Below are 14,563 nucleotides of genomic sequence, written 5' to 3'. Positions count from 1 at the left end.
CCCTGATTGTCCATTAATTAAAGAGGCGTCAGTGAGTATAATTAAGAGAGTCCGATTGCTAATTAAAATATAGCCTGCAGTGTTATGCATAGCAAATTATTCAGCTACCAGGCAGAGAAGGAAGCATGAACCCATCGTGCAGAGGTGGAAAGAAAAATGGACAAATGGTGAGGAAAGAGAAATGAAAGGTACAAGTGTTGCTCTGCTAAAATGTTGCTAGATTTTCCAAATGTTCATGTTCTCTTGTAGCTGTTCCTCAGTTGAGATCATTCATGGCACATCCAGTGATGCGATGCATACTGTATGTGACTCTCTGTGCGCAGTGGACAGACGCTGTTGCCCCTCTGACCATTTTTCAATAAATCGGACCACCCAGGCTTACAGTCCTATAATTGGCCCCAAAGCAGCCCTGGTCCGGCCAATGTTTCCATGGTGACAAGAGGCCACCTGCTGAGTCCTCGTGGAGGTGTCCAGCGAGCCGATGAATTTGGTAGCTATGCCCAGTGCAAGGATCAACCCACTCAAATCCCAGAGCATCGCACCTTCACTACTGCAGCATTTTACATTCAGCACATATACACACACACAGCAAGCCTTTTATATCTCATATCAAAACAATAATCTCTTTTTCTGCTACTCTGCAGTCAGTCCTAGGCTACAGTTCAGTGGACTTAATATATTTGCTCACGATTTTAATGTGCTCTGCTCAGGACAAAATTAATTAGTTCAAGAGGCACTGGCCTGACACTTCCCCACATCTTAGCTTACCTTTGTCTGGGCAATTGCTAATCAATGGGCCTCTGAGATTCCTGCCTAACATGTCACCTTAATAATTAAATACCTGCAAAACCTTTGTTCCTCTAATGACCAATTAACCAGTTTCCCGCATTTTTATTCAGTACTGAATAATTTATCAGCTCTTTAAAAATCAACCAATGATTTAGCCAGGCTTCCAGCTTCACTCATTTGTCACCAATCACCATTTTGTGTCAGAAAGAGACGTCTCATCTGTGACGTTTCATCTGTACAGATTCTCTCTGGGTGATATAGAAGGTTGCTTATTAGTAACTGTTACCATTATTATTATTATGCTCTTTCCTTTTATGATTAATTTCCTTATTCTTAAGATCCATTCTGCATTTCTGTTTTAAATCCTACCCGTTGCCCCATCTTTACGTACTCTTTGTTAATGCACTTTTATTTTATTAAGCCATATGCTGTAACTTGAGGCTATGATCTGGCTATCAATGGAAGACTTATCTTTTGTAGAGTGGGGCATCGTTAAGTTCAGGAAAAATAAAAATAAAAGGAAGGCTATACTTGTATCTCCACTGTCCAGGTGTTGGCAGTGGACCCTGACAATGGGGAAAATGGGACAGTAGTTTACAGTATCACTCCAGAAAACCCCTTCTATACCATCAACAACAACACAGGGAAGATTCGCACCAGTGGGGTAACCCTGGACAGGGAAAGCTCCAACACCAGGGACGCAGTCCTCATGAGAACCATCATCATCTCAGCTGTCGATCGTGAGTAGTGTGTATGTGTGTTGTGACAAGTCAGTGTCAGCATTTATTTCTACTGTGTCACTGTAAAGTTGTCTGACTCATGAAACACCTAAAAGATATATACGCTTAAATTATTTTATGTGATTCTCAGTACAAAGTTTGAATGTTTCTCCAAGCCTCATTCCTCAAGTTTTATGTTGACCATAAAAGTTTTCACTGTTGCTAATAAACTCATTTCACCGTGAGATGTGAGAGGTGTGTGTGTGTGTGTGTGTGTGTGTGTGTGTGTGTGTGTGTGTGTGTGTGTGTGTGTGTGTGTGTGCGCGTGCGCACATACATACTTAATTGTCTTTTATGTCCCTCTGGCGCCCTCTTTAGGTGGTACACCTCCATTGCGTGCATCAGTGAGCGCCACAGTATTTGTCAACCTGCTCGATCTGAATGACAACGACCCAACCTTCCTTAACCTGCCTTTTGTGGCTGAAGTGCTAGAGGGACTGTCCATTGGATCTTCAGTTTTTAGGGTAAACCATAAGATTGCATTAATTATTATTATAAAAGGATGTGCTCTTAGAATGTTTAAATCTTCCTTTCTGAAGAGTTACCAAATCTCCCAGGGAGCGTGGCACTAACTAAATATTTAGGGTGAAGTTAAACAATAGTTGAAGACAGAGACGTATGTTTGATTATATTCTCATTTAGCCAACATGATGAATTAGATATTAAGGAGAGACAGGAACCATGAATGTTTGGTACTGCATTATTATTGCTTAAATCTCTAGTTCTACACATTCCTCCATTCACCGTGTACTGTCCTCTCTCCTTTCAGTAACCTTGTCATGTTTTTTTTCGATCCTTGCTTCTTATTTTCTCCTCTAGGTCCAGGTGGAGGACCCAGATGAAGATAAAAATGGTTTGATTACAATGGCTTTACAGATGGGTATGCCTCGCCTTGACTTCTTCCTCAACACCAGCACTGGTGTTCTCACCTCAACGGCAGTCCTGGATCGTGAGCAGATTGGACAGTACTATTTGAGGATTATAGCCTACGATGCAGGAAGGTTCCCTCGCACCTCCACTTCAACCCTCACTGTCTCAGGTGAGAGTCTGATGATGATGATGATGAGAGACGGGGTTTGAATTTGCTTTGCTCTCTCTGAAGTCACCCTACAAATAAAACTACTTAGACATGGTATAATTGGACTTTAAGTTACATGAGGAGTTTGTTGGAATTTGTTACTGTACTGTCACGTCTCAGGAGTCTGATGAGAAACGTGTTACCATCTGCTGGTAGGACATGCAAAATCCTAAAAGGAAAAGGTTGGACTGCTGTAAACATAATAAAAAAATAAAAATAAAAAAAAGAATGGAAAATCTGAATATAGCTTTCTGAAATTTTTCAGACGAGATCAGCCAAAAGTATCAAAATATTTTGAACTGTTTCACAGAGATCTTTGTCACAGGGGTTTCTGTAGCAACAAACACCACAAGGAACCATTTTTTTCCACACCTCAAATCTTCTAATTTTATACAGTAGTACAAGTCTTTCTATTCGGTACACCACCCTGCTGCCTTATTTGTCCTCATGTACATCTATTTGTGTGTCCTTGTCTTTTTGCCTGTGTGTTTGTGCACATGTGCCAGTCCTGGATGTAAATGATGAGACGCCCACCTTCAATCCTCGTGTGTACAATGTTTCTCTGCTGGAGAATGTGCCTAGAGACCGCTCTGTAGTGCGCCTCAGCTGCTCTGACAACGACGCTGGCCTCAATGCTGAACTTAGCTACTTCATCACAGGTCAGAGGTCACAGTGGGAAGTGTTTTGTGGGTCTATTGGCTACAATGTTATATGCTTATCTGGACTATGCATTCATAATGCACATTTAGTATTTTTGTCGATCTCATCTGTGCGTGTTTGTGAATTTGGCGAGCTTTAATATTGTTGCTGTGATATGTATGTATGTATGTACATTATATAAATTGGTGTATTTTTCTAATATACTGTAAATGTATTAGGAAATATGTTTGTGTTTTGTGTTTTTAGGTGGCAATCAAGATGGCAAATTCAGCGTGGGCTTCAGAGATGGAGTTGTTCGGACAGTGGTTGGCCTAGACAGAGAGACCCAAGCAGCCTATATTTTGGTCATAGAAGCTATTGGTGTGTCATGCATTAATATGTTTTTATAATGATAGAAAATCTTTATCGTCTGTTTTTGTTGTCATTTTTGCATGGTGTTTGTATTTGTCATAATAGAGCTTGTTTTCTCACTTGTTTAGTTTTATCATTTTCAATGCTTCTACTTTCAACTTGTGTTTGACAACGATAAAAAAAAGTGATGCCTGCACATCTGCAGTGATTTCAGACTGTTGCTCAACTGCCTTTGTTCCTGTTTGAAAAGAAAGAACAAAAACTGTGAGGTTTTCCTGTTTTGGAAACCATTGAGTCAGGGTGGCTTATCTGCTAAGGCGGCCAGAGACACAAGCGAGGGGAGAAGAGACGGAGATAATGCAAAACTGTGCAAGAGAAGAGAATTGCACATATTGTCCTAATTCACAAGCAGTTGAAAATGACCCAAGTTTTGATAAGACAGCAATGTTCCAGTCTTACTTCTTTATAACAAGTTATTTTTGGTTTAAATTTTCTCTGTTCTCCAAAGATTAGTGGATTGTTTAATGTAGCATTTTAATACAGAACCAGTTCCATTTTGTATATATTTTTAATCATATAGTTGAGAATTTGGTACAGCAACCTATATGTCAGTTATCCTGATATCGCCCCTAAAATCGGCACGAAACGGAATGATTGTAGCTGATATGTTTGTGAATGTGCCTGTTTCTGCACATAGACAATGGTCCAGCAGGCAGCCGGAGGACAGGCACAGCCACTGTATTTGTCGAGGTGCAGGATGTTAATGACAACAGACCCATCTTCCTGCAAAACAGCTATGAGACCACCATACTGGAGAGCGTGCCCCAAGGAACCAGCATCCTTCAGGTAGAAAACACACAAATCTAAACACATACTGCCCTTTCACCAGTCAAACCTAAAAGCCACTTTATGTCCTAACATCATAAAAAACAAAAAATCTGCTCCAGGGTGGTTGCTTTTTGGCTCTGGTTGCATTTGCCTTGTCAGTATCAGTTAAAGTCCTGCACAAAGTTATACTATACTACTAATGTAAATGAAATGGAAATTTCAGTTCAGGGCAAAGTGTGAGCTTTGACAGTGCTCAGTAATCCTTACTGGGAGAATTTCAGTATCATATAAAATCATTGTTACCTCAACTGAATATAGTGCAAAGCTGCCCTAATAAGGGTCATCTATGCCCAACAGTGTTATCTACTATAGTGGGAGAAGAAATGAGTTACAAAAGTGCATGAAGCTGCCACAATGGCTTTTTGATTGCCTACATTTTATGCACTTATAGTATACTGTAGTTAACCTCCTCCACTGACATTCAATGTATGTTAAAACAAATGCTAAAAACTCTTCATCTTCCCTCACACCTTGTATTAGTAATGTTTGCAGCACCAACAATAAAATGTACAATGTGTCACTTGTTTTGGGGAGGAGTCAGTCCAGCTGGCAGCTTGTCCTCAAGTCAGATTTCAGTGACATAGTCAAATAGACATGGCATAGTGAGGTGGGGCTCCATGCTGGCTTCAGGCTGTGGTGTCTGTTGGACTGTTGATGGAGTCACGTGTGTGTTCTCACGCTCATGTGGCCTGCGATGTGGTGGCCGTCTGAAGGAGAGGTTGTATGAACGCCGATATGAGCCCAGTCTCCTCCACACCTTCAGCTGCGGCTCACTGGACCGACTTCTTCCATGAGCCGAGCTGTCCCCTGGACCACAGCTTCCCTCAGACTCCCCGTCCTGTTCAGAGGGCCGGCACACTGCCAGGAATGCCGCAAACCCTGCCAGCAACAAGGATAAGCCCAGCACCATCATGATGGTGAATTCGGGGTCATGGGTGTCTGAAGAAGAGGATGGCCACTGTGGGATGGTGGAAGAGATGGAGGTGGTTGTCAGGCTCGACGGAGTGGTGTTTTCTGTGTAAGAGGTAAAGGTGTAAGTGGAGCCTGGCTCAGTGGCGTTCATGTTGTACTGGTGCTGGATGGAAGAAAAAAAACATTAGATTAGAGCTATGTGTTGGGACATTTCAGATACTGTGTGTGTTTGCTGATGTATGTGGCTGTGTGCATGCGCGTGTGTGTGTATCTAGTTAGCTTCTAAGTGCCCCAGTAGCTCTCTTGATATGCTGTGTTTCATCTCAGTAGCCAAGCCTAATCAAGCTGAGTAGGTTTATTTTCACTATGTTGTGACCATAGAGTCAAGGGCTTACATCACTTGAACACATACACACACAAGCACAGTAACACTTCCATGCACCTGCACATGTAGTGAGTGTTTGGCATTTGTGGCAATTATGTAGCTATTAAATCAAGGACTACAAAACAGTCAATGCTTGACAGATTTTCTTCAATGTAAAACAAATTGGGTTTATTAAAATGCCCCTTGCAAAATGCAAGGCACCCACCTCTTCCTCCCCGGTCTCCAATTATCCCCCCCCCTCATTCTGTGCGCCCCCATCTTCAGCATTGTAACATTTGTAAATGTCATCGTCCTTAATTCAGCGGAGACAAAGCATGGCTTATCGGTTTAAGGGAAACACATTGGGACGTGAAATTATTTTTAAGACCAAATGCCAGGAAAGCTGTGAAAAGGCCAGTGGAGCAGGATGGCTCGTTAGAGAGTCAGTTCATTAGTCAGCGCCTCCAAGCACATATGCCACACACACACCCGCACACACTTATTAAGCACAAAGTTTCTTTCTCATCCACACATACTGTAGGCTGTGCTACACACATTCATGATTAGGCATGCTGCTCTTAAGCTTGGCAGCTTAGCTGTAAGGTATTCTCCCTCTCTATCACACCACATTGTTGCTTTATAAAGTTTGACCAACGTGCGCTTGAGTTCTCCAGTAATTTGTTAGGAGGACCCTTCTGAATATATTTAATTTTGCCTCTTAATTGGTCTTTGTTCAATGGTGTTTATAATCTTATACTTGTATATATAAATTATCTAAGTAGTGGATGAAAAAAATCTATTAAAACATAGACTATAGTAATATTTCATAGTTGTCAAACTCTTGTTTGGCTAATTTTCAGATTAATAATTCAGATAAAAACCTTACTAAAACCAACTGTATACAACAGCGTTCTCATACTCCATTTTACTACGTGCAGTTATTCCAGCACATGTCAAGCAGTTCACATTTTGGAAAAAAACCTTTCATGGTGAGACTGCAGAAAAAAAAATGCATATCGTAGGTGGCACTAAAAAGATTTATACCACAGTTATACCACCTTAATATTGTAAAGAGTTTAATTATGTTTACCTTTAAAGCACTAAAGAGTTAAAGATCCATAGCAATTTGGAACAAAACATCTAAAACATATATAAAAATATATATATACTTACACCTACACTTTAGAGACTCTTTAAAACAGCCCCTTGCTTAGTCCGAGTAACTGAGGTCAAATTAGTTTCTTGGCTCCACGCACTTGTTTTTCCCCTTTAAACTGCTACTTTCCCAGAGGCAGAGGGAAAATACTCGGGAGGAAGAGGGAACAAGGAGAAAACTGGGTAAAATGTGGGTAACAGCATTACAGTTGAAATGTATCAGTATTGTTTTTAATCCCAGGAAGCCAAAGACAATAGTGTCTTTAGTTTTCTGGGCCATCCAGAGGCTTAGTGAATAATCTCATAGTGCTTACACTCCACATGCTAACACTTACAACATCTGGCTCTGCAATGTAGTTGTACACTTTATACACCCCTTGTGTAGCCTAAGTGGTGCAGTCCACTGTGTAATACCCTATTCATCGCTCACCAGTCTCACCCCCCAGCCTCTTTTTTTCTTGTGTTTCCCCCTCACCTCCCCTCCTCTTTCTCCTCTCCTCTCAACATCTCTTTATAAAGCTAATGAGACTGAAGTTGGGCCCCTCTTCACAGAGAGAGCAAAATAGGACGCACAGAGCAAGAGATGGACTGTGCGTGTCTGTATTTGTGCATACCTGAGCACACGTACATGTGCTGAGTGTGTTGAGTGTGGATCTCTATATGCAATTGAATATGCACTTTGTAGGCTCCTCCACAGATTTTGACATATCCACAAGAGGAGCAGGGTGTGACATGAAGTCAGCCTCATCCAGTGCCAGTGGCTTTGAGCCACATTGGATTCAGAAAGCAGTCTTATGACATGACCCATTCACCAGCAGCCCAGCATACTCCGCTATTTATCAGTGTATGTAGTGGAGCCATGCTGTCTGCATTTGCTTCGGGTTCTTAGCTGCTTCTGGCTTACTGCCTGAAAGAGAGGGAGTTTCTCCCTGCCACGATGGAGTTGTTGTGGCAACAAGATACTTGTCACCAGTGGATGTGTTGTGAATGAGGAAATATATTGGTGTGTCCATTTGTTTGTACCACTAAATACTTTTTTGTGTATCATATAGCAACGTGTAATAGTTAAAACACTGGAGAAGTAAGCAGAACTTCCAGCCTGACTGATAATCGAATCCAACTGTTCATCATCTCATTATAACAGCTATACTTGACACCTCTAAACTAACTTTCAAAAGTTTGAGTACACTTAGAAATGTCTGTTTTTAACAATACATTTTATTTGTCCATTAAAACATAGTTGTCTAGTGTTCAGTGCACAACTGAGCAAGAAAACTACATTAGTGCGCAACACCTTTCAACTGGCATTGAATAGAGTTGAATAGTTCCCCGCAAACAATTCCAAATCAATATGAAAGTTTGTCAGTGATTATATTTTGTATTGAAACTCATTTTTAGTATGTTTTCATGTAAAACAAGGACATTTCTAACTGTAGTGTATATATGTTGCCATTATCATCAGCATCACAGGCCAGTGCCTGAATGCTATGTATTTACTTATTATTGTGGCCGTGTCCTTGTGAAGGTTTTTTATGTAAGTAAGTAAGAGTTTCTGCTTGTGTGTGTCTGTACAGGTTCAAGCTACAGATGTAGACGAGGGGGAAAATGGCCACGTTCTCTACAGGATTCTCACCGGTAAAAACTGCAGTTTTTCTTACAGATGCACTTTGAACGGTGTCTCCTGCCTTACAAACAAATGTGCTGAAAGAAAAGGTCCTTAAGACAGACTCTGTAGAATAATAAAGTTTGTGGTGGTAGTATTGTTTTTTAATAGTTTAGATTCAGCACACAAAATCTCTGATAGAAGGTTTCCAGGTTTAAAAGTTCTGTGGGTGCCGATTATAAGCAGCCAGTGAGTAAAAGGCAGATCTTGCCACTATGAACAGGTTCTTTAAACAAGTTACTGTGCAGCGTAAGTAACTGAAATTATTTCACCCAATTGGCAGATTTTTTGACTATTTAGGGAAGACACAATCATTAAAACCCAAAGGCTAAATAAAATGTTTTTGTAGAAGTCTCACTTTTCCTCTGTTTCTTTTTATTATCTCTTTCCGTATGTGTGTGCTTGTGTTTGTGAATGCATGCATACAGGGAACAGCAACAATCAGTTTAGCATAGACAGACAGACCGGGCTGGTGACAAGAGGCCTCAATCCTCTTGACAGAGAAACCAAAAGCTCCCATGTGTTGGACGTGGAGGCCTACAACAGCGATGAGGGCAGCATGAGGAGCTCTGTGAGGGTGAGCAAGAAAATAACATCTGGAGGGGTGATGGACAGGACTCGCAGAGATGCTATAACATGCACATTTCCTACTTGTACTGCATACCAAATGGGTAGTATACTTTTATTTAGAAATACTTTATTCCTTTGAATATAGAGCATAAGGATTTTGAACTTTAAAAGGAAGCCATGGCATCTTTTCAAAAATGGTAATCTTATGCGAGATATATGCACCATATTTATCATTTCATTGCTTCATGAGTTGACTATAAAGTCTTCTTTCCCAAAGAGACTAATCCTTAATTTTTATATGTAATTGTTGTTTTACCTCCCACGCAGGTGATCATATATGTGAATGATGCCAACGATGAGGTGCCAGTGTTTACCCAGCAACAATACAACCGCTTGGGCCTTCGGGAGACAGCTGGCATTGGGACGTCTGTGATTGTGGTGCGTGCCACAGACCGTGACACTGGTGAGTCCATGAAAGGACAGGAGAACAGGAACTGTTGCTCAGCTTTATGTCAGTTCTTGTTGTTGACCCTTAAGTGTCCCTTCAGTTTAATCTTCATACCATAAATAGAAAGCGACATTTAGCTGACTGTGCCTTGAAACATCCCATTTCTGTTCTACTAGCGCAAGAGAGTTTGCACATCAACTACTCTAACACAAGTGGTTGCCACTACAAAGAAGCACGTCTTCAGCAGAATGTTTTTATACCTCATATACTGATGTCACACAAAAATCACTATTTGGCATTTTGATCTCTACTTCTGCTCCACAGCTTAAACTTCCTCTATTCATTTCCCGTAGTGTAGCATGTTTTGAAGCCACTTTATGACACATCGGGTGCTATGACATACATTTTCCAAAGCTTTACAGAAGGCCAGAAACCAAAATAAACACAGCATATGAACAGCATAGAAACAGAACAGAATGTCAACAACAGTGAAGCTGCTTGGTATAACTGTAGCTTCAGTGTAACAGTGTCCTAGTAACTATTTATATATAGTTAATTATATATAACTACACATATGAAATAGTCGCTATGGTCAGCATTTTTCTTACCAACCCCTCTTGGTCTACTTGTTCAGGTGATGGTGGAGCTGTGGCTTATGCCATTGTGTCTGGCTCAGATCGCAAGTTTGAGGTGGATGTAAGCACTGGCCTAATAACCACGCTAGACTACCTGGACTATGAGACCAAGACCACCTACTTAATGAATGTCTCAGCTACTGACCAGGCTCCGCCTTTCCACCGAGGCTTCTGCACCGTCTATGTCACGTTACTTAATGAGCTGGATGAGGTTGTAGCCTTTGCCTCCACTGGTTATGAGGCTTCACTACGTGAGAACATTGCCACTGGGACAGAGGTGGTCCAAGTGCAGGCCCAGTCACCTGACAACTTGAACCAGCTGACTTACCGCTTCGACCCTGACACATCACCTGCAGCTCTGGCCCTCTTCAAGATAGACAGCGTCACGGTGAGTAAAGGAGCAATGGAGGAAAGGTCATTTAATAAATCAACACAATGTACATCCCTTTTTTTTTTACACTTCAAAGACTACACCCAACTTCTGTCAAATATGTTTCATCCATTTACCACAATGTGATTCGAAAACACCTCTTCCTCTGTGATTTTGTCGCTGCATAACTGTAACCTGATCAAAGAGCTTGTTTGCTTTGAAGTCATTTGATTCCCTTCACAGTAGGAAAATGGGGACTTTTTGATATTGTTGATTTTTTTATAATACTTGTTAGTCTGTCTCTGTCATGGCTCCCTGTCTGGAACTTGTATGAAATCTGTATGGGGCCAGAGATTTATGCTGATGATGTGTGTGATGTTTCAGGGCCGCATAACGGTGACAGGCCTGCTGGACAGAGAGAAGGGGGACATGTACACTCTGACTGTTGTAGCTGATAATGGGGGACCTAAAAAGGACTCCACTGTGGTAGGTTGTTTCTTTTCGAATTTTGGTATTTATAACCTATTCATGGCCCTTCATGTGTCATTTCAAATTTATTACAGTACATGTGTATGTATGTGTTCTGTTATAGAAACTTAATGGCAATCCTCTTTTGTACTTTGCTTCTCTCTTTGGGACTGCAGAAGGTAAGTCTTTATGGTGATTTTATAAGGTTTAGAATATGAGTTACAGTATCACATGTATTGTCTGCAGTTTTAAATGTGCTTAGCTTGTATTTTTTTGGTTGAATCTTTAAGTTTGGTACGGTTAATCTCAAAGGTAGGTATCACTTTAGTGATCTTACCTCTTAACAGGTTTCAATCACCATTCTGGATGAGAATGACAACAATCCAGAGTTCGACATCACATCTGATACTTCAGTGGGCATCCCAGAAAACACACCCATGGGCAGAAAAGTGGCAGTAGTGCTTGGAAGAGACAGAGATGCTGGATTGAATGGAATGGTGAGAATAAAGGAAGAACACTCCTCAGACTACACACAAGACTCAGATTACAAAAAATATCTTGCAATGTGTTTGGCACTTAAACATGAAATAAGTACTGAAATATCTTTATGAACTTAAAGGTAGTTACTACAGTTGTCTATGATTATGACCAAAATGACTGACTTCTGTATAATATAACATTAATTTAATGGGAAAAACATCTAAACTGCTTGATGCCAGTAAACAAAACTACTTTTCCTAAACTCAGCACAGCAGTCCATCTGAGTTGCTGGCACTACTTTCTTTATTTTATTTTTTATCTACCATCCAACTTTTACCTGCCTCTCAATTGTGTTTTCTTAATTTTCTCCTCTCTCTTTCTCAATTAAAAATTCAGTGGCCTTTTTATGCCTATTTGTTTGCTCTTGGTTGTGTTGCTATGTGGGGATTTCATTTGGGCCCCCACTGTCTCTTTAGCATGTTTTATCATTTATTTCAGATTTAGAACCTGCATAGCCGAACACAATCATTGAACTAATTATACATAGTTGGTACTTTATGATTAGAGCTTCAGACTGAATCTAAACATGAGGTTTGATGCGCTGTTTTAAATCTTTCACTCTGTCTCTTACCTTTCATCTTGTCTCATTTTGACTCATTACTCTTTCTCAGGTGAATTTCACTTTGGTGGCAGGCAACATGCAGGATGTGTTCATGATCAAGACAGTAAACCACACCTATGGGGAGGTTTATGTTAATGCTCCTTTGGACCGAGAGTCAGTGGACCGCTACCTACTGAAGGTCAGGAAGCAGTCACATGTTATGACATTTTTAGCTACTCATTCTTTCTTTCCCTCTTTGACACAAATACAACCACAGCACACATACAACCTGTAGGACCTCAGCACAAAAATAAAAGGATTAAATTTCACTCTTATTTCATTAAAGTGATCTTAACATTTCATTAAAGTGAATAGCACCAAGATCGACTGACACTTCATCGCACTTTGTGCCCTATGTGACTATACGCATACATGTACGTGTTCACATGGTTAGATTAAGATAATATCAAACTTTACAGATCCCACAGCGGGGAAATTACTTGTTAAGCAGCTCACAGAGTCCTTTAAGGTGCAAGATACTAGATACTAGTATACATCATGTGTATGTTTAATTATAGGTGCGGCAAAATATAAACGCTCCACACTACTTATTACTGTTCACTATGTGAAAAAAGTCTTGGTCTATTGGAGAAGAGTTATTAATAAATACATTTATAAAAACAAATATGATATATTTGTTCTCAAAAGACTTTTTATTTTTCTTTTTTTTTTTTTTAGGTGCGTGCTATCGACAATGGCTCACCTCCCAGATACACAGACCATTCACTCACAATCAACATCCTGGATGTCAATGACAATGCACCTGTTATTCAAAGCCCAAAGGGATACAATGTCAGCATAAGCGAGGTAACATGGAGCATGGGGTACACAATTTAAATTTATCTTCACATTCCCCTAGTTGTGTATGTGCCTAGTTTTTGAGCAGAAGAAAAAAAAGTTCTAAGTACTGGTTTTAAGTTTGCACAAACTAAATAAATATTCAGTCACAGCTTTAGATTTATTCTACTGTAGGCAGTCATTAATGATGCTCCCTTTATAATGTCAATTGCAGAATGTTGGAGGAGGTACATCCGTCCTCCGTGTGATGGCTACTGACCAAGACATTGGTCCCAATGCTATGCTGTTTTACTATATAACTGCTGGAAACCAGGACCTGACCTTCCGTATGGACCGTATGACAGGAGAGATGGTGACACGTCCAGCCCCTCCGGACCGAGAGCGCCAGCAAGAGTACATACTCACAGTCACTGTGGAAGATGATGGGACACCCCCTCTATCGGTAAGATGCAAGAATCTGTCTAAGCATATCAGATGCTACTAATAGCCTGCGAAACATACACATATGTCCGTCCAAAAAAAAAGTCACACGCTCTAATATTTTATTAGGTTGCATTTAGCTTCGATTATAGCACACATTTGCCTTTGCATCTTTAAGCTTCTGCAATATCACAACAATGAATGTGGAAATGAGTGAGTTCAGTTCACTGATCACAATGATTCAAAATTATTAACCAACCACATTTCTTCCTCAAAAATGATGGTTCCCAGTATCCTTCCAGATTTTTATAATGCATTGGACAGTTCTTAACCCAGTTTTAGTAGTTTCTATCTCTTTAGATGTTTTCTTTGCTTGATTCATGCCAATAATTTGGAACAGATTAACATTGTTTCCAAAACTACAGGATGTGTCTTCCTACATGGTTGATTAAGAAATGAGAAGCTACTCGCTGCATCAGTTAGGGTTAAATAACTTGTTGCCAGCTGAAACATAATCATCTATGCAGTAATTCTCCAAGGTGAGGCTCTTACCTGTATGCTTATTTAAATCCAAGTGGTGACTTTTTTTAAAAAAAAAAGGGTCCAAATCTGATATGATCTAGTCATGGTGATTTGAATTAGGGTCCTCATTGAGGGAACTCACATTTTACATGAAGAGCCCTCTGCTGGTCTGTCACTGTACTACAACAGTCATCTTCCAGCCATACCTGAAAGGTGTGCTCATTTGGCCCTCTGTTTACTGCCTCTTTATCTACCTGACCTTTGTTTAGATACAGTATAACTTATATGACCCACAGTAAGATCAACATGCTTCAAGCAACATACATAGTAAATAAAATACAGTATGAGCTGATCAGCTGTGAAGCACAGGAAACACCTTCACTTATAAACAGGAAAGCCACAAGATGTATGATGTTGTGCTTCCTGTTTAGATGTGTCTGTAGCATTTGAACAGGCCTTTTATGGGTACAGATGAGAATTTAGTACTCTGTGTGTCTCATCTAAATCCATTGTCACGTGCCAGTTGTACTGTATGTGGCCTGTGTTTTTATT

General features: G+C 40.3%; 2 protein-coding genes across 2 annotated transcripts in view; one reads left to right on the top strand and one right to left on the bottom strand.

Moving 5' to 3' along the window:
* Positions 1-14,563, top strand: part of cdh23 (cadherin-related 23) — a 143,504-nt gene that overhangs the window by 99,728 nt on the left and 29,213 nt on the right. The window contains exons 22-37 of the mRNA XM_026354390.2: positions 1,340-1,529; positions 1,887-2,032; positions 2,388-2,607; positions 3,153-3,305; positions 3,553-3,666; positions 4,355-4,503; positions 8,551-8,611; positions 9,068-9,216; positions 9,537-9,672; positions 10,292-10,680; positions 11,047-11,148; positions 11,307-11,309; positions 11,478-11,627; positions 12,282-12,410; positions 12,950-13,078; positions 13,284-13,511. Of these exons, the coding sequence (XP_026210175.1) occupies positions 1,340-1,529; positions 1,887-2,032; positions 2,388-2,607; positions 3,153-3,305; positions 3,553-3,666; positions 4,355-4,503; positions 8,551-8,611; positions 9,068-9,216; positions 9,537-9,672; positions 10,292-10,680; positions 11,047-11,148; positions 11,307-11,309; positions 11,478-11,627; positions 12,282-12,410; positions 12,950-13,078; positions 13,284-13,511 (2,448 nt within the window). The remainder of the gene's footprint in view (positions 1-1,339; positions 1,530-1,886; positions 2,033-2,387; positions 2,608-3,152; positions 3,306-3,552; positions 3,667-4,354; positions 4,504-8,550; positions 8,612-9,067; positions 9,217-9,536; positions 9,673-10,291; positions 10,681-11,046; positions 11,149-11,306; positions 11,310-11,477; positions 11,628-12,281; positions 12,411-12,949; positions 13,079-13,283; positions 13,512-14,563) is intronic.
* Positions 4,543-7,139, bottom strand: LOC113158471 (uncharacterized protein C10orf105). Its single transcript, XM_026354392.1, has 2 exons — positions 7,001-7,139; positions 4,543-5,620 (listed from the first exon to the last, which is right to left on the bottom strand). The coding sequence occupies exon 2, from the start codon at positions 5,606-5,608 to the stop codon at positions 5,111-5,113; it is 498 nt and encodes a 165-aa protein (XP_026210177.1). The 5' UTR covers positions 5,609-5,620; positions 7,001-7,139; the 3' UTR covers positions 4,543-5,110.

Source organism: Anabas testudineus, chromosome 15 (genome assembly GCF_900324465.2).
Source record: "Anabas testudineus chromosome 15, fAnaTes1.2, whole genome shotgun sequence".
NCBI lineage: Eukaryota > Metazoa > Chordata > Actinopteri > Anabantiformes > Anabantidae > Anabas > Anabas testudineus.
This window is presented reverse-complemented; position numbering and strand designations above follow the sequence as displayed.